At 42.6% G+C, this 20,315-nt stretch overlaps 1 protein-coding gene across 7 annotated transcripts in view; it reads right to left on the bottom strand.

Moving 5' to 3' along the window:
* Positions 1-20,315, bottom strand: part of PBX3 (PBX homeobox 3) — a 223,713-nt gene that overhangs the window by 10,799 nt on the left and 192,599 nt on the right. For 5 of the 7 annotated variants that reach the window (XM_088664929.1, XM_035112891.3, XM_035112892.3 and 2 more), the window contains 3 exons: positions 18,873-19,008; positions 4,480-4,645; positions 1,484-1,596 (listed from right to left, as the gene is read on the bottom strand). In XM_088664929.1, coding sequence (XP_088521055.1) covers positions 1,484-1,596; positions 4,480-4,645; positions 18,873-19,008 — 415 coding nt within the window. The remainder of the gene's footprint in view (positions 1-1,483; positions 1,597-4,479; positions 4,646-18,872; positions 19,009-20,315) is intronic. The other 2 variants (XM_088664932.1, XM_088664931.1) reach the window with 1 other exon arrangement.

Genomic DNA, 20,315 nt, shown 5'->3' with positions numbered 1-20,315 from the left:
TGTGTGAGAGAGTTTCACAGAAAGACAAGCCTATCAATCTAGGGCAAGTGGCACATGTTTGTAAGATAACTGAACGCACATGCTAGAAAAACCACACATAAGGAGGCACAACTTTCCTCAGAAGGATATGTAGTGTACCACAGATTTCCTTTGGGATCCGCTGTGCAAGCCCTGTGTCCCTACCATATCCAAAACAAGTTGCAGAGCCATCCTCAAAACTAAAATTGATGCCCTTCATAGGGCAAAGGCTTGGCTCAGGATGAGCTGCTACTGCATGTCTTGGCATTACTCTCTCTCTAAGGTGATTCTGGCAGCACAGTTCTGAGAATTATGGACAGTATAAGAGGGTGAAGTGCAGGGTACTGGAGCAGGGAATTTGCAACTTGCCCATATTTACTACTTCAGGGTGGTTTACAGAACTAGGGGGGCAGGCAGAATGTTCAGTTTGGTGAGATGGCAGGAGGAAGTTGCTTTGGCACATGACAAGATTTTTCAGGATAACAGCTGGGGGTTGCTAAGGCCCAACAAGAGAGGGGGAACTGGTGATTTACAGGCAACAGCAGTGCCAATGAAGGGATTTGGGGAGGAGAACTGCAAAATGAACAAGGTTATTCGTTTTAGACACCAAAGACTACCTCCCCCTCCCTGTCTTTGAAGCTCATGTGAATATACTCATATGGCACACATTATTTCTACAGTACTTCGGCTAGCCAAGTTAGAGGACCAGACACTATTCAGAACACTGAATCAGTACCCCTTAAACTAACAAAGACCTCTTAGTTCAGTAAGCATCTTGTGCTGCTTTTTATTGTCAGTGTCTTAAGGGCTAGATTAGCTTTCTGCTTTTTTTTCTTTACATTAAATGAATGCTGATATTATATCAAGGGATCTCATATCCAAATTTTTTACAGTGCCAGACTTTTGGCCATGCGCCATTGCAGAAAATTCACAGACCTGGAGGTCCTAGAGATGAACAGGTTAATCTTGTTTGAAAGAGACTAGAATGACAACTGAGAACACAATGCATTTAAACACACACACACACACACACACACACACACACACACACACACACCCCTCTGACCTATATCAGTTTTTGAAATTAACAAAGGGAGATTCCATAAACAAAGCAAAAAAAAGAAGAAGTCACAATAAATAAAAGCTTTAGCGTTGATAGCCAAACAACACACCCAACCCAACGCCATGAGCTCAAGCCAGAGCCGAACTGCATTCACAAAGCTTGAAAAGTTTCAGATTGGGGAGAGGGAGGAAGCCAGCTCTTTTCATTGGCAAGATTCAGTGCTGAGAGAAGCCAACATTGATTAATTTTTGTAATAAATAGGAAGGCCCAATTAAAAGGTGGAAATTGTTGTTGGATTGTTTTTGTTTGTTTACCTTTTATTTTTATCCTCTTTTAAAATAAAGCGCAAACCATACCCTGCTAAAGAGGCCTTAATCGGGGGGAGGGGCGTTTTTCTCCTACCTGTGATTGCACATTGGCTCCGACTTGGGACCCCTGGTAAGAATCCCCATTCAGACTCTGCATGTTCATGAACATGTCCCCAGAATTAGGGAGGTTAAAAGAACCTGAAGAACCTGGAAAGGAAAGAGTTAAGTAGCTGAATAAAAGAGAGTGGCAAACATCACATGTCTACCCCAAAAGACCTTCAAAAAGACAAGGGGAATAAGGAGGATGAGAGAGGAGAGGAGAGGAGAGGAGAGGAGAGGAGAGGAGAGGAGAAGGAAATCCTTTGCAGAGAATGACATCCCGTAAAATCAAAGAGGGCCACAGACTAAGAGAGATCAACACAAATGACTCAAATGAATTTCATGAAGCAGCATATCATGTACCCCAAGTATTTTTGGACACTTTAGATTAAAAACAACAACAAATGGGGCAAGATTTATGAAAGTCATAGAGCTGTTAAAATCTAAAGTTCTTGATGGTCCTTTAAAAAGAAACACTCAAGGATATCTTGAAGATTTTACATTCTTTACTTAAAATAATAGTACCTTTCTTGAGCTACACCTACAGACTCTGCCTTCTACCATAATATATATCAGATATAAACATGCTCTAGTTTCCCAGATGCTTGGAATCTGAATGAGATAGAGAATTTAATTCATTATGTACCATGGGAAACAATGGGTGGAGATTTACTGTGAAAATCTGTTGGACTGGGAGTTGTCTCCAATGGTTGTCTCTGATTGGTCAAGGATTGTATCTCTCTGGAAAACATTGGTCATCATGACTAACTTAAGGTATACAGTCACACCTCCGTTTACGTAACCCTCTGGTTACGTAAACTTTGGGATGTGCGCGCGGCAAACCCGGAAGTATTTTACCGGGTTTCACTGCACACACATGCACAGAAGCATTCCTCAGGTTGCGGAAACCTCGGGATCTGACCAGACCTCCGGAATGGATCCTGGTTGCCACACAGCCCTGAATGTAATTCTCCTGGGGGCTTTCTGAAACCAAACTTGCTCAACATCTTCCAGAAGTGTTCTAAGATCTGGTTCATACATGCAGGCTTATCACTTGAGCTTAAGGCACAGACTTCCATGGACTAAGCAAGGCTTTCCCATGTGAGAATGGGCCATCCAGTATGTTACTACTACAGACAGAACTTTGGCAGCACCATCAACACAGCACTGCCTATGAATCCTCAAGTGACAGTAAGTAAAGGCAGATAAATCAAGCAACATCCCTCCATGTGTGATTTGGCTGTAGGACCTTCATTCCAGGATGGACTTTGGCAATTGGGTTCTTCATGCTGCTATGTGTTTACATGTAACATTTCACATTATAAGAACTGTTAATACTAGGGAAGCCATGTTTATCTGATTATACTGAATCAATGACCCCCATGAGTCAGGGAGGAGTTTTAAAACAATTTGAAAATATAAATGGCTATAAAAACCGGAAAATGGCAAAAATCACCTTAAAAGGAGCATCTTAAAAGCACTCTTTTCTCTCACACACAGACATAGCTGCCAAGTTATCCCTTTTTTAAAGGGATTTTCCCTTATGCTGAATAGGCTTCCTCGCGAGAAAAGGGAAAACTTGGCAGCTATGCACACAGAAGGGAATGTCTTTTCTAAGAGGATTCCTGCTATGGTGTCATCTAAAAGTAATTGTGTTTACCTGGATACTAATACATGCAAATTCATTTGATAGTTGATCAACTAAAACTCATACGGTTAACTGATTAACATTGATTTTAGCAGGCAGCAGCCCTAATAAATACTAATCTGGCTGTTTTATAATTCAGGCTCCCGTAAGCAAAGAAATGGGAGTTGGAGCCAATTTCCCAGGGCAGTGGAGAAACAGACTTAAGGTCTTATAGTGCAGTTTTGCTCTAGATGCAAAAGAGCTGCTTTGTGCAGAAGTTCTTAGAAGCTACATACACTGCCCCTTCCCAACCCCCAGGCAGTGGCTCCCTTTAGGTGCCATCACTAAATACCCAAGCAAAGCCTTATACTGAGCATGGGGGTTTAATGCCTCCTTAGGATGGAAATGGCTGCTAATTGCTAATTAAGTTGATTTGTTCTCATCAGAAGAAGCCACCTCTTATTGAGTTTGTCACTTAGCTTTGCTATTTCTAGTTTTAAGGATGCTTCTCTGGCTTACACTGCATCAAAACACAGCAGCATTTGCTTTGGTGCAAACATAAGAAGAGATGTTTCTTTGGACTACTGTTTTCTTGTTAGTACTATATGCAGCGGCACCACATTGCCAGGAAATCCTCCAAAAAGGAAATCACAACAACAGACAACCTAATATTTGCTCACACTTCTTTCTTACTATTCTTAGGACTCATCCAGACTTTCTAGGCAACTCGCTTTCCAGGCCCAGGCCCATGTTTTCTATTCCTGTCTCTGGGCATTTTTTTTTTTTTGGTTCCGTCACTTTGCCTGGGAAAACCCACTGCTTACCACTGCAACAGAACAAATGGAAATTGGGTTTTCCATGGACTGCCATTCGTACTGATTCAGTGGTAAACAGGGGGTTTTACCCAGGAAAGCAGTGGAACTACAACAAAAACCGCTTGTAGCTGGACCTAGAAAGCACAGACCTGTGCCTGGAAAGCATGGCACAAGAGGAAGTCTGGATTAGACCTAACACTTGATCAAGGAGAGCAATTTTCAAGCTTGCTACCCCCAGGGAAAAACTGTATACAGTGGTACCTCAACTTACGAATGACTCGACAACTGAATTTTTCGACTTACGAATGGGGGCAATGGTTGCGCGCTTATGAATGTCTCAACATAAAAAAAAAACACGGCGGTTTTAGATAGGGATTTTTCGACTTACGAATTTTTAGATAGGGTTGCTTCGACTTACAATTTTTTCTGTTTTCAATGCATTCCTATGGGAAATTTCTGCTCCTCTGAGAGAAATACCCACCTCCCACTTCCAGCTTTGCTTTTAACATGTGAACTAGGTCATGCCATGAAGAAGAGGCTGGTACATACCAGAATTTGGTGTGGTGGGTGAATTTGTCTGGTTGTTTTGGACAGCTGCCGCCACAGCATGCGCAGCTGTCACTGCTGTTTTTGCTGCATAAAGGTTGGCTTCTTCCTGAAATTTCCCTATGTTCTTCTTGTACCTGATTCTCTTGTTGCCAAACCAGTTGGATACCTGCCACAGAAAGGAGAGTACATTTTTAAATCAAAGAGAGACCGGAGGGGGAGGAGCCAAATCTCCCATGGTGTTTTGTGGCAACAAATGGGACACTTCAAGACATCTGTTCCCGCGCTTCCAAAACAAAAACCTCAGTCTTCACTCTAATAAAAGTGGCCACTTAAATCCAGAATGCAATAAATTAGGGCTGAATACAGTTTTGAAATCAGTAACTCAGATCAACTAAAACTTAAGGTGGAAGGAAATTTAAACTGAAGGCATGTTAAAGTACAGGCACACTTAGTACTTAACTTTGTGGTGTTTTTTAAATTCCATTTTAGTGCTTGAGTTGAAAAACATGGAAGACCACCTTTCTGTTCAGCATTCAGTGATAGCTTTCATTTATCAAGTTGTAGAGATGCTACATTTCCTACCTCGAAAAGTCACCATGGGGGTCTGTCACCACACCAGAACCCTCCCAGAATCATTACCAAGCCTTCGAGCATTGCTGGAATTATTAAAAGGAAGGGTTTGAGCTTGATAAAACCCATAAGCCCCACCCTATGGCTCCTTCAATTTTAGCAAAGTCATGGTCCTTGTAGCCTTATAAAGAGTGGACCCACCCCACCCACCCCCGGTAATTTGAGGACTGCCTCAGAGTACCCAGAGTACCCAGTTCTTGTCTGCCAATTGTGTTCAGAAGCCCAAATGTTAATCTACAGAAAGTGTTTCCTTCACCACTGGTCAAACTTGAGGCCAGGCCTTATATTCATCCCTCTAGCTTTCTGTGGTGGGGTGTGGGGGTGGAGTAACAAGAAGATGACTCCCTTCCACAATTCCATAATTTTTTATCCTCTTACGGAGCCAGCAAGTTCCTACCAGGAGTATAAGAAGCACTGGCTGCCCTTATTTTGTTGCTAAACATACTTAACAATTCCATGGTAGCAGTTGCCTTTGGACCTTACCAGGCATTCAAAGCAAAACCACTGTAAAAAAAAAACCATTATTAAGTGGAGCTGAGAGGGGGTGAGGGGGGAGGGGGAGGGAGGGAGGGAGAGAAATATATAAAAGTAGAACAGAGGGAAAGGAAGAGGGAATTTTAAGGGGGAATATGCAATTGTTATTTGTTATTTGGGCTGGAACAACCTTGGCAGGTTGGCAAACAGAAGTGAGCTCAGTCCAGTGCAACAATGAGGGTGGCTCAAATATAAATCAATAATGGATGAAATGTTGCTTTGTTATCTCCCTTTGAAGATGGCTTTGTTGTTGCCAAGCCAGCTTCTAAGACTCTACCTATTAACCCGCCCAAAGGTCATGGCCGGAGCAGCTGAAACAAAGCCGCTGGGAAAATGGCATGCAGAAACTATTTTCTGATCTTGGCCATTAGGGGAATGTTCATAATTAATAACTGTAGTAAATAACTATGAGAAACTCCCTCTCTCACTGGCAGACAAGGCTGTGTTCTCTTATGTCCATACCAGGGCATCAATATAACAGAAACAAAGTCCTCATCAAGCTGATGTACAACAGCTGAAATTTAGAGATGGTAACAATACAGTCTTCACTAATGGTGCCCTCCAAATATTTTGGACTACATCTCCCATTAACTACAGCTAGCACAGCTTGATGAATAGTGTAATAATAATTTACTCATAAATGACCAAGACTGTTATCAAGACAGGCTGCAGCTAAGAGGATACTTGTTTCTCCCCTCAGTATTCCCATATTCATTCTTGACCTCTTTCTTCTGGGCCTTGTAAGTAAGGTAGGTGCTGGTTGCTAGCTGTGCAAATACGTCTGAAGTGAGGGTGCGGATTGCTGATAGTATGGAGGCATTTATGGTTGCCCTATAGCAATGAATATTCTGGGGCAGGGTGGGGAACTCTGCTAGTTGAGATTTCCTAAACACAGTCTGTTACCTTCCCCTCCCTTTTAGCTTCCCAATGGGGAAGGCTCCATCACTCAGTAGGAAGAGCACATTCTTTGCTGGCAAGGGGTCCCAGGTTCAATCCCTGGCATCCCCAGCGAAAAGGATAGGGAAGATCCTTTCTCTGCCAGAAATCATGGAAAACCATTGCCCTTCAGAATAGAACGGCAAGCCTGCTCTAGTATAATGCAGATTTCCAGAGTCTTGTTGCGGGGTGGAGCTTGGTAAAACCAAACAATTAACGTATTTGTCTAGAGCTGCCACATCTTTTGGTACAGGCAATCATTAGCTGGACATTTTATAGCCTTCAATGGAAAGTAAGGACACAACATGTGCTGCTTACGGTACATTATACTTTGACGGGAAGAAAGGTTAGCAATCTGTCCTTGTACCCCACCCTGCTCAAATAATGTTGGGCTTTGTGATGCTAACCTTTTAACTGGTCAGAGTTGGTTGTTAAAAACACTGCTCAACTCTACAGCTAGGATCAGGCATTTTCACTGTGTGGGGGAAAAAGAGAATTCTTTCTTGGTTCCATAATGCTGGCATTTGCTTTAACATAAATTAATGAAAGGCCCCCAAGCTTTAAATGCAATAAGTGAAGGTGCATCTTTTTACATGCTGCATTCCCAGGACGACACACGGCTGTATTGTATATATTGCACTTAATATTACCTTGTCAGTCAGGAAGCAATAATACATTAATGAAAGCCAGCAAATAATTACTGTGGACAATCCAATTATGGCTTTATTAACAGTTTCATAATTGCAGAATCTCTATACGTCAACCATATTGTCCGTGGATATATAAGAATCTGGTGTTTATGCATACCTCTGGACCAATCAAACAACAGCCATCACTAATAAAGGCTTGTTTAATTCTCACAGTAAAATTTTAATATCCCTGCAGCCTGGGGAAGGCTCAGCGAGTGGATTTGTCGGATCGTTTCCACCCTGCTAGTCCCACTACTTCTTAATCTTTAATATCAAGGCAATTAAAATTAATGGCCACTCATCCAAAGCCACTGTGGGCAGTGTTGCCTTGACATCCGTTGTTTGATGGGATTACCTAGAGGTTAAACTAACAAGCAAGGTTTAATTGGAAGCAATGAAAGGAGCAGTGGATCATACGTTATGTTTAACCTGCATTCCACATCCAAATGAATACCTAAGCCAGAGCTAGTCCCCCACCCATCCACTTCCATCAAAAATTGTACACAGAATTTCTCAATTTATTATTTTACTTTCTCATTTAATGCAACCCATTTTCCTGGAGCTAAATTCCAGGAAAGCAGAAAGTGACTGCTGAAGCCAAGAAATCTTTGCCTTCTTGGCCTTTCATGAAACATGCTTGAGGAACAGCCACAAAAGCTCTGCCCACTGTCTGGAATGCAGAAAGGGTTGGCAGCCATCAAAGCCACAGTTATGCTAAGCATCCTGGTTCCTTCTGGAAACATCTGGGTGAATCCTTTGTAGCAATAGTAGGCATCTGGGGTTTCCCCATTTACTCTGAGATGGTTTGCCACTGACAAGACAGATGCACAGAGGCTAATCTCATCCCTCAAGCATACAGATACAGTGGACATTTAAACCAGCTCCCATATGAGCTTCTCTGGATGCCAAGAGTAATCAGAGGCCTTGCTCTGGGTCCTTCAATTTGCTTTAGAGCCCATTGATGTGAGAAAGGGAGTGAAGGCCAACTGCTACCATTGATGCATTGGGTATGTTCTAGTCTAGAACACTCTGTTTACAGCAGGGGTGGGGAACCTGTGGCCCTCCAGATGTTACAAGATTCCCAATAGCTCCTGCCAGCAAGGCCAAGCTTCAGGGATTTTGCTAGCTACAGTTCAGGAGTATCTGGAGCACCACAGATGCCCCCATTATTGGTTCCTATGGTTCCAAATTCTTCCTCAAACTTCTAGGAACTCTGTATCAGCTACAGAGCACACTGTATATGGCCTAATCTTATGACTGGGGAAATTCAGGGTCTAACATCTCTCCTTGAATCTGCTATTCTGTCACCAAAGAAAGGCATATTAGTGGGGTAGGAGAGCTGTGGAAAAATCACATTAGGCAACCAATGCATTTAGGAGGCTTAGTTTGATCAGAATCGAGTATACACTCGATAACACAAAATACATGACTTCTGGGAAATGAACCACTATATCTGCTAGAGGGCCATGAAAATTTGTGCCCTGAGTGTTTTAGGCTCATCTACCCATGTAGAATCTGAAACCAAAAGGGGCACCAAAGGGGCACATTGCCAGATGTGAAATATATTGGCATTATTTTCAGCTCTCTTATCCCACTATATATCCCCACCAGTTTCAGGTATATCCATCTGGGGAGAATGCAATAGGTCCTTCCCTTTCCCCGTGTTTTGTCCTTAAGGAACATTTTAAAGACCTGATGCTAACTTAGGAACATAATTCAAATTAGAATATTAAGAAGAGTGCAAAATTGCAGCCACAAGCAAAAGAGTCAAAAGTGACTTTTTTGGCAAAAAAATAAATAACGTAATGCAAGCTTAACCCATATTGGGTTATTATCTTGACCGTTTCTGCAGAAGTCAATAAAGAAATCCAAATCTAATCAAGAGAGGCTGCAGTCTCTCTTGACTAAGGTGCTGCTTGTGCCAATCTGGGAAGACATCACTCTCTGAAAATGGGATTTATGAAGACCTTTGGAGTAAGCAGAAAGACTTATGGGAAGCTTGGCTATAGGCTATCTAGCTGGCACTATACGCATATGGCCAGCTAGGCAGAGACAAGTTTGTAGTCTGAATATGTGGATGAGGCAATGGTGTCAGAAAGAGGGGTTTGGATTGGTTTGGCACAGGGGAACATTTTGGGACAAGCCTGGTATATACAAAAGAGATAGACTCCACTTGAACCAGGATAGGACCAGATTGTTGGTGCTTAAAATAAAAAAGGTAACAGAACAGCTTTTAAACTGATTGCAGTGGTCAGATCCAATTCAAAACAAGTGTCCCCTCTGGGATGATGATGAAAAAATAATGAAAATTTCAGTGGGGCAGACACAAAACCAGTTCAGGTGTCCATGATAGCAATTTATAGAGGCCAAAGCACCCCAGGCCAAAACACAAGTGCCAAAGATTCTTGGAGAGAGACACTGCATCTAAGTGTTTACATGCTAATGCCAGAATCCTCCAGGCCAAGACAGGTGAATTGGAGTGCTTGGTCTTAGAGGATAACATTAATATAGTGCAGTAACCGAAACCTGGTGGAATGGAGAGAACCATTTGGACTCTGATAAGGGTTACCAATGTTTAGGCTGACTCATGCTGGAGAATGTGGTCCTGCAGCTGATTGCAATTGTCATGCATTTTCCCATTCATGTTCGCTGCAGCTGATGTGGGCTTAATATCAGACTGCACTGTAGTCATGACAGAGTAAGAGTAACGAAACATTACAAGGTATTGGGGGGAAAGGAACTCAACAGTGGAAATGTTGTTTATGGAGCACTATTAAGCATCCCACTGGGGAGGCCAAGGGAAACTAAAGTGTTCTTAAATTTGTTCAGTAGCATGCAAAATGTTTGTATATTACATTGTAGCCTGCATTTCTCCCATCAAGGCACTGACCAGACAGCTATCTGTTTAGTTTTGGCAAGGAGGTTGTATCATGCACCCTCAAGACCTTTAGGGTAGCATTCTTAAAAATTGTGGCCAGGGAATAGATTCCACATCAGCTTCTTCATGGAGAAGCATCTGCACATAAGAAGAGTCCAGCATCCTGCTTCTCACAGTGGCCATTCAGGTGCCGCTAGGATGCCCATAGGTGGGGCTTGAAGAAAATTAGCCTCTTAGCCCTGCTGTTGCCACCCCATAAGCATTTGTTACTGAGTGCATACTGCCTCTGAACCTGGAAATTCCATACAGTCACTGGAACTAGTAGCTATTTATAGGTCTATCCTCAGTGAATTTGACTAATCCTCTTTTAGAGCTGTCTAAGCTAGTGGCTGTCACCACATCTTGTGGTAGCAAATTCCATCAATTAATTAACAGCTCTGTCCATCCTGGATCTCCTGCTCATCCATTTCACTGGATGATTCCTACTCCTGGCATTATGAAATAAGAAAAGCTTCTCCCTGTCCACAGTGCATAATTTTATAAACCTCTATTAGATCCCCTAACCCAGTCTATTTTTCTAAGATAAAGGTAAAGGGACCCCTGACCATTAGGTCCAGTCGTGACCGACTCTGGGGTTGCGCGCTCATTATTGGCCGAGGGAGCCGGTGTATAGCTTCCAGGTCATGTGGCCAGCATGACAAAGCCGCTTCTGGCAAACCAGAGCAGCACATGGAAACGCCATTTACCTTCCCACTATATCGGTTCCTATTTATCTACTTGCATTTTGATGTGCTTTCGAACTGCTAGGTTGGCAGGAGCTTGGACCAAGCAACGGGAGCTCACCCCGTCACAGGGATTTGAACCGCCGACCTTCCGATCAGCAAGCCCTAGGCTCAGTGGTTTAGCCCACAGCGCCACCTGAGTCCCATATTTTTTTTTCATAATGCATATTTTTCTAAGATAAAAAGCCCCAAATACTTAAGACTTTCCTTTTAGGGAATGAGCTCAAATCCCTTCGTCATTCTGGATGCCCTTTCCTAGCTCCATAGTACCCCTTTTTGAGGCAAGGCAACCAGGGCAGTACAACGTGTTCTAAATGTGATAGCCCCATGGATTTATATAAAGGTATTACAATACTAACAGTTTGTTTTCAACCCCTTACCTAATCATCCCTAACATGGAATCTGCCAACATTTTCATTTTGTTATACAGAGATTTCTGGGACAAACTCCTAGGGCATGCCCTCCATTACTTCATACACCTGGAATGGGGAATCTGTGGCTTTCCAAATGTTGCTGGACTACAACTCTGACCATCCTTGACTACTGGCCATGCTTGCTGGGGCTGATGAGAGTTGGGAGTCAAACAACATCTGGGAGTGCCACAGGTTCCTCATCACTGCCGTAAACTAAAGAATATGTCTTGGAACACATCCAAGGCTCCATAATGCAGGGAGAGACAGGTGGCAGTTGTCAGCTGTCCTTAAGAAAACTTATCTGCCATTACACATGTTACCAATGAGGAATCCTTGAACAGCATCCAAAGAATTGTAGAAAACATTTTGAAAGCTACTGCTTTAAGAAAACAAACAGAAGATAAAATAATTCCAGAAGTAACATTTTATAGAAAGCCAAACCATTCTAAACGTTTGACTCATCTACAAATCATTCTGGGAACTATTATCTTCACATCTCTCTCAGTTCCTTCATGTGTTAAAAGTTAGTTTAGTTTGTGTGTGTGTGTGTGTGTGTGTGTGTGTGTGTGTGTGTGTGTGAGCACAAGCCAGTGTGTACAAGATAAACCTATTTAGTAGCACATTTTTCATTAAAACAAACTATCCCCACATTAAAAAAGAACATCATTCGGCTCCCAATCACTGAAGGCCAATTAATTAATTGGGCTTAACTGTATATTACATTTCAAACAATACCCTTGCACTTATTTATCATGTTAATTACAATGTTAAATAAAAAAGGCAATAAATTATTACTTAAATCATCAAGATGCACAACTGTAGGGAGGTTGTGGCTCCGATTCTCCTCCCTGACAAGGACTATTACTTGCAGGAAAGAAAAACATTTGATCTGAGACAGCGATGGGGATCACTGAAGCATCATTATTAAAAATAAAAAAGCAGGGGAAGACTGCAAATTTATGGACCACAAACTGCAGGCAAAATTTCTTGTTCCACTTCTCCTTGTTTATCTGTAGTGCATGCTTTATGCCCTGCTCCTAGTTAAATGTTAACAGATTATGAAATTTGGAAAGGTGGAGTTGCATTTCTGGTCTTTTTAAAGTGTTTTTTAAGTTGGGGTCCATTTCCATGATACTGTTTTATTGCTTTTATGTTGTGCTTTTGTAGAGCACTCAAAAGACTTTTAAATATTAAGTGGTTTTTAAACAAACAAACAAAAAAGAATGCCCAGGTCCTGGAAGGGTGCAAGGAGAAGAGGAACAGCTGCAATCCTTTGCTCCCTGGTCTGCTCTCATCACCTGAAGGCTTACTGGTCTCCACAAATGCCTGCCTGCATACTAAGATTTTCAATAGAGGCCCTTTTTAAAGTGCCTTCGGTAGCCGAAGCATGGAGGGTGGTTACAAGGGAAAGGTCCTTCTTTGTGACAGTGCACTTGCTTGTAAATTCTCCCCAGGACAGGTGGCCTGGCACCTACCTTGATGTAATTTCTGCCCCTTTCTGCTTTTTCCTGTTTTGTTTGCTTTGTTTTTTTAATATGAGTTGTTTTGTCTCTGCAGTTTTGTTTGTTTTATTTTTCTTTAATTTTGTTTATTGTTAATTAAATAATTAATTGCATAATCTCAAAACAGACACACACACACACACACACACACACACACACACACACACACACACACACAACGCCAGCTCCCTCTTTATAAAAGTTTCAAATATATAGACTTAACATATCTGCCTAACCCCTCTCCCCCTCCTCACCCATACTTGTGCTTGAAGCCATGTTACATTACCATATTAGCAAAGAAGTGCTCTGCTCTTTCATAGGGGGTCTGCCAGACACTGCTAGAGAGACTAGACACACTTGCAGCCACAATAACTAGACACCTCCTCCTCTCTCACAAACACATGCAGAGCAGAAAGATCATGGACAACAATGCTCTGTGTGGAAGAAATTCCCTCCTCCCTAATACTGCATCTCCCATGCTATTAAAATGAAATTGTGTTTGATACTCATTTTAATAAATACGTTTGGCTTAATATGGTCCTTGAAAAATCTGATCTGTGTATTATTTTATATGTGTGTATCCAAACAGATCTCATCCATCTGCTCTCTGCAGCTTAATGCTAAGTGAAACCACAAACGCTTCCTGAACTCAGGAAAACTGGGAGCAGCAGAAAGAGGAAGAAGTAGGCCATGGAAACCACAAACGGTAAATAGGCTCTCCCCAGTATGTATTTTTAGCATGAATCTTCGTATTCCTCAGAGATGCTAAGCAAATAGCACAATTCTGAAAGAATAGAGCAACTGTGTGCTTTCTGTAACGTAGTAAGATAACTTGGACCAGATTTATTTTTAAGCTCAGCCCCGACTGGCAGCAGCCTGCCAGAGTCTCCAAAGTAAGGTGTGGGTGTGGGTGTCTGATTCGTATGAATCACCAAACACTCAACCTTTCTGTTCAATAAATAAGTAGTCCCATCTACGATTACAAAGGAGCATTGGCTCTTACAGAGTTTAATCAGGCTTGAATAGTTTGTTCCTTTGTAGCATGTAACTCTTGTTTCATTTGAGAAGGCCTTTTTCTTTTTTAAAAAAATAAAAAAATCATATCATACATGAATCACGCTTTTAAATTCTAATTAGTGTCTATCGGCACAAGTTCTCCCATCAGCCAGAAGGCCTGAGACTCAGAGAAAGCTTTAGGAGCGCAAAGTAAGTGGAGTGGAAACAACACACCCTGGGGCTGTTTAGCTTGTCCAATTGAGCCAAGACAGGAGGCTCCTGTTTGTGCAGGGAGAGGGGGGTTTCTTCAGCACACACACCCCAACACACTCCCAGTTCTACAGAGGACTCTGGGCCTGACTATTTCAGTTCTGTGATTGTATGAATGAAACAGCCAAAGGGCAAATTGCAGCATACACTGCTAAGCAAGGCTTCCCAAGTTTCTGCTGAGAGACAAGAATGAGGATTGGGGTGGGGGAGTGAGGAGAAGCGTGCATCCATCTCTTGCCCCCAGGACAACAAAACTTGGTGGTGCAGCAGCAGGCGGCAGCTGTGGAGTGGTGCGGAAAAGAGGATATAATGACTGAGTGTGAAACGAGAAGAGATGAACATTTAAAGAAGAACAAAAAGCTTTCTGCAGGGCAATGTTTCTTTCCTGGAAACTTTCTTAATTACTGCGTTTGGGGGCAGGGAAAACAAGGAGGTGAAGGTTAATTTTATGTCTGCTGTTGAAGGAAGTTGTAAAAGGTAGAACGCCTGTACCACAGGCACCTTGTCTGCTTCATAGCTGTTACCAATAGTAACAACAAATATTAATAAAAAGCAAACAGCAACAACACACTGAGCAATTATATACCTGTATCTGAAGAAGTGTGCATGCACACGAAAGCTCAGACCAATGACAAACTTAGTTGGTCTCTAAGGTGCTACTGGAAGGAATTATATACCACTTTAGGATGCATGCATTTACTTCCATTGCCTTTGTTTATGAGGTCAATAGTTTTATACTAGAATTTTTCATTTGGTGCATGGGTCAAAGCCAAGACTGACTACCTCATGAAGGGCAATTTGTTTCTCCAAGGACAATGCCACAAGCACTACTGCTTGAACCTGCCACAATTGCACCAGAGATTTATTAGCCCAGCCTTTGTCAACCTAGTGCCCTCCTGATCTTCTGGAATGCAACAGCTGTGCTGGCTGAGACTAATGGGAGTTGTAGTCCAAAACATCTGGAGTGCACCAGATTGGCAAGAGCTGCAATAGCCAAATCCCACATCGTCTCTTATTTCAACAAGCTAAAGTTGGGCTGCTAATCAATCTGAAAGAACAGAACTTGCAAACCTTAGTGGCTTATGCTCAGACACTGCTTGAAACACTGATGGGAAGGATTATCTGCAGTAGAAAATTACACCACCTCCCAGTTTGGCTCCAGTTTGGCTTTGCCCTCGGAAAACATTTGGGAACATTTTCCTATAAACCAGGCTTCCTCAACCTCGGCCCTCCAGATGTTTTGAGACTACAATTCCAATCATCCCCGACCACTGGTCCTGCTAGCTAGGGATCATGGGAGTTGTAGGCCAAAAACATCTGGAGGGCCGAGGTTGAGGAAGCCTGCTATAAACTGAAGAACAGCCATGTTTGGTCAGACCAAAAATCTAGGCAGCCCAGTACTGGTCAGATTCCCTCAAGCAAGTTCACAAGCTGAGTAATATGGTGAATGCCTTGGGAGTGCCCATGAACATGTAGCACAATGCATGTTTCTCATGCACAAAGCTCTTGGACATATCTCTGGCATCTCCATTTTAAAAGGATCAAGTAGTAGGAAAACCTCAAACCTCCAGTGGAGACCCTAGAGAGTCATTGTTAGCCAAAGTGCACAGTATTTTTTTAGCTGGACCAAAGGTCTGATTTGGTATAATGCAGCTTCTTATATTTCACAACATTCATTTAAAGGAGCCATATTGAAAATTAGAGTATGTGGACTGTTAACAGATCTCCACACTAGAACTACCAATTGATTTTTTTTTATATTATTATTAACAAGCAATAACTGTAGCTATGTTTTTCTTCTTCAAATGAAATGTGACATACCATTATTATAAATACTAACAATGAAAAGCAAAAATAGTTACTTCATATTCATGTGGCTTTTTGCAACTATGGACTGGCCCCTAACTGCCCTCTGGGAGAATGTCACAAGGGCAAATTCTGACTGAGTCGGAAAGACAGAGACAGTAAAAGACTAAAAGAGAGTCCAGAGGAGTAGTGAAAATAGTACCAATACTCTGACACTTCTAAACTGAAATGTCAGTACATTTCCTCTCTTTTTTGTTAAAATTAAATATCATGAACCAATAGTGATAAATTAGAGTGTGTAAGTATTTATTTTTGTTTCTCAGCATGGTGCATTTGTAAATTTGTTAAAGCTGAAAACATCAACATTAGAAATGCATCCTTCACAGCTTTATGCTCTATTTCCATACACAACCACCAGAAAGATGCAAAATCAAAGTTCCATGTTTGTGTTGCTGGGAGATTTGCTTTTTTTCTTTCTTTCCAAACATTGCTGGTGCTGCCTGCAGTTCACATTAAAGACAACTGTGATGCCTTTAGAGCCTTTAGACGTTAAGCTATATGTTTGGGCATGAATAGAAATCTAAAACTCTCCCCACAGCTAAGTCATCTCATCTGAGACAGGAGACACAGATCCCGCTGCAGTATTTTAAGCCTGTGACACTTCTAATGTACCAAGTGCCTCAGTCGTTTTGTCTACTAGACTTTTATTGCTACAGCACAAACAGCTGTCATTGAACTGTTACCAAAGGGCTGCATTCTGATTGGCTATGAGTAAGAGGCTTTGTGTAGGCTTTGGCCAATTGCAGGAAAATTGACCCAAAAATACATTTTGCCATACTGATTCAATGTTTAATGTATAATACTGTAATCTGATTGATGAGTAATTATTTATTTATTTATTATTATTATTTATTAAATGTCTTAGTTGCCTTCTACAAACAGTCTCAAGGCAACTTACAAACAATATGAAATATAATAGATAGTACCAGGTAAAGATTTTGTATTATAGAACTGTGAAGAGTAGTTAGAGTGTCGGATTAGGACATGGGAGACCAGGGTTCAAATCCCCACTAGGGCATGAAATGCACTGGGTGACCCTAGAGCGGTCACTGCTTCTCAGCCTAACAGGGTTGTTGTGGAGATTAAACAGAGGGGGAAGGAACATGTATGCCACTTTAATTTTAAGCTGCTTGGAGAAAAAGGTGGGATGTAAATGAAATGAAATAAATACATAAATAGGATAACTGAAAACTCGATCTTTTGTGTGCCTGCGACTGCACCATCCCAAAGTGCACTGAAACTGCTTGCACAGGCCACAACAGGGCCCAAGGCTTGGCCTTCTCAGTGGTGGCACTGCAGCTTTGAGACTAACTACACAGCAAGGCCCGGCTACCCTACCCTACTGAGAAAATGAATACATAGAGTGAATATTTTTTATTCTCTCGGGCATTAAAAGATTGATCTATAGGTACTTGGGTAGTTGATTTTTGTTGGTGGTTTTTTAAAGCTGCTATTTTCAAACAACTATATGTCTTTTTGGGTGCTTTTGCTGCAGAAAGACAATCAAGAGTGCTTATAAATCAGAGACAGGTAACCTGTAGCCTTCCAGGTGTTGCCAGACTTCAACTCCCATCACCCCAGCCAGCATGACCATTGGCCAAGAAATGATGGGAAATAGAAGACAGCAACATCTGGCAAGGCACAAGTTTACTAACCCTGTTCTGAACTAAAAGCCAAGAGACTCGCTCATTCCACCTGCAAAGGTTTAGCAAAACCTCCAAAAAATGGGCAATATTCACCCATGATGAAGTGACTTCCACCAGGTGACCATGAAGCCTGTAAATACACCCCACTCCAACCCGCTCAAGGATCTCATTGTGCTGGCTACAATGTGACTCCTGGAAGTTAAAAACCAGAAGCTGACAGATCTCACTTCCACCATTAATTCCCACACCCAGAGGAAGAAGAGGAGGAGGAGTTTGGATTTGATATCCTGCTTTATCACTACCCGAAGGAGTCTCAAAGCGGCTAACATTCTCCTTTCCCTTCCTCCCCCACAACAAACACTCTGTGAGGTGAGTGAGGCTGAGAGACTTCACAGAAGTGTGACTAGCCCAAGGTCACCCAGCAGCTGCATGTGGAGGAGCGGAGACGCGAACCCGGTTCCCCAGATTACAAGTCCACCGCTCTTAACTACTATACCACACTGACTCTGAAAGAAGAGGGACTGCAATAGATGGCTTCCAATTTAATCCCTGATCTCCAGAATGGCATCTCCAGAATCAGTGGGAAAGAATAACAGCTCAGCTCAGTAAGAAGCAGTTACTAATGTCTTGAGGTCTAAATACACAAAGGGGCACAACTCTCTACACTAGTCCTGACTGTGCATTAAGAGCTGCAGCAGAAACCCTCCTCATGCTCCTGCCAAGAGCTTCATTGTGATACGGGGTGTGAGTGGAATTCCCTCCCTCCAGTGTTATGATTGGCATCATCACTTGCCACGTATCAATGCTAGTTAAATATTTTTTTTCCCTTTTGTTGGGAACTGTTTTGATGCTGCTTATGCAATTTCTGCTGAGGTCTAACTTGATAATCGAGTTCTAGATTATTCACTGTAAATGTTTTTGATTGCATTTCTATGCATTTTATTGTGGTGTAACCCACCCTGGAATCATGCAATTGATGAAGGGTGGGATGTAAGTGCAATAAATCAATCACTTAAGCATCACTTTTTAGTTTTCCAAAACACTTTTCAATGGACTTGTCATTCATTTGTAGTTAATTGACACCACTTGGGGGATAGACAGGCCAATTTCAAGAATTCCTCCTTAATGGTACTCAGCTCTACCAGTCTCTGGAAGGAAGGCTCTTGTTATTTTAGGAAGCGAAGAGAGACAAAGGCTCTTCCCATAGTAAAAAACCTGCTTTCAAGCAGCTTGGTGAAAACTTCAGCCTACCTGTGATACTGTAATGCTGCATTTCTTTGCCAGCTCTTCTTTGGCTTCTTCACTGGGGTAGGGGTTGCTGAGGTGAGAGTAAAAATACTCGTTCAAGATTTCTGTGGCTTGTTTACTGAAGTTGCGCCTTTTCCGCCTGCAAAAAGAGGAAAGAAAGCAAGGAAAAAAAGAAATTACAGCTGTGAGACTTGATTACTGAAAGTTAGCTAGGATATAAATATGGAAAGCAGACTTCTCTCTAACCTTTGCTAGTTGAAATTGATGCTTCACCACTTGGCCCTTATCAGGGCCGATGTGAGAGGCTAGTAACTGATAGAAGAGGAGCAATTGCTTATCTGTGGAAGAACCTATTCGCCCATCTCTCTCCATCAAAGGTCCAGATCCCACTTACCTGTTGTTCTTAGAAGTTTAAAGATGCGCAAACCAAGATTTCAGGTTACCGATGAACTTATTTATATTATTTATATATTAATGAGACACACATTTTGGGTGGTGTGGGAAATCCTGACATTGTACAAGGTACTCTGACTTCATCTGCATCTCCACCTGTCTCTTTCCCTCCGAGGCAAGGGTGAGGCAACCTGTGGCCCTCCAGGTGCTATTAGACAAGCACTGCCACAACACCTGATCATTGGCTATTCTGGCTGGGCTGTTCCCATGAGAAGGGAGCAGATGAAGACAGAAGCTGGTATCCACCGGCATAGCAATCCCCGGCAGCACCTGGGGTGTGTGTGTGTGTTATGTGCGTGCACCCCACACACCAGGAGGGAAGAAGCTGGTTTGTGCCATCCCAGCACTGTCAGAAAGAACATTGTGGGGTGCACTGCTGGGAGACTGTCCAGGACTCGGGAGGGAAACCTGCAGGCCAGCACATGCCAGCCACGCCCATCACAGGTGTCCCTTCCAGGTGCCCACTTGGTGAAGTGCTCCATGCTGCTTTTTCCGGCAGCACTGGACCCACTTGTGGCTGGGAGGGATGCAGCAGCTGCAACGCTCAGCAGGCTGGCTTATGCCGCATAAGCGGTGTGCCCAGTGCTGCTTTTTGGGGCAGTACTGCGCCTGCTGGAGGGCAGCTGAGGCTGGGAGGGAGGCGGCTGAGGATGCCCCCCACACCGTGGCGCACCCCATGCTGCGTTTGCAGGCTGTGCTGGGTCCACCTGCTGGAGGGCGCCCTGCAGCCTGTGGTGCCCCTCCCCTACTACTACTACTACTGCTGGTATCTCAATGATGCATCAACTTCGTTGGACTGGTCATGTTGTGCGGATGCCTGATGATTGTCTTCCAAAGCAACTACTCTATTCCGAACTTATAAATGGAAAATGTAATGTTGGTGGTCAACAAAAGAGGTTTAAAGACTGTCTCAAGGCAAATCTTTAAAAATGTAGTATAAACACTGACAACTGGGAAACATTGGCCTGCAAGCACTCCAGTTGGAGTTGCAAG

The sequence above is a fragment of the Zootoca vivipara genome, chromosome Z2, assembly GCF_965207765.1.
Source record: "Zootoca vivipara chromosome Z2, rZooViv2.hap1.1, whole genome shotgun sequence".
NCBI classification, from domain to species: Eukaryota; Metazoa; Chordata; class Lepidosauria; order Squamata; family Lacertidae; genus Zootoca; species Zootoca vivipara.
This window is presented reverse-complemented; position numbering and strand designations above follow the sequence as displayed.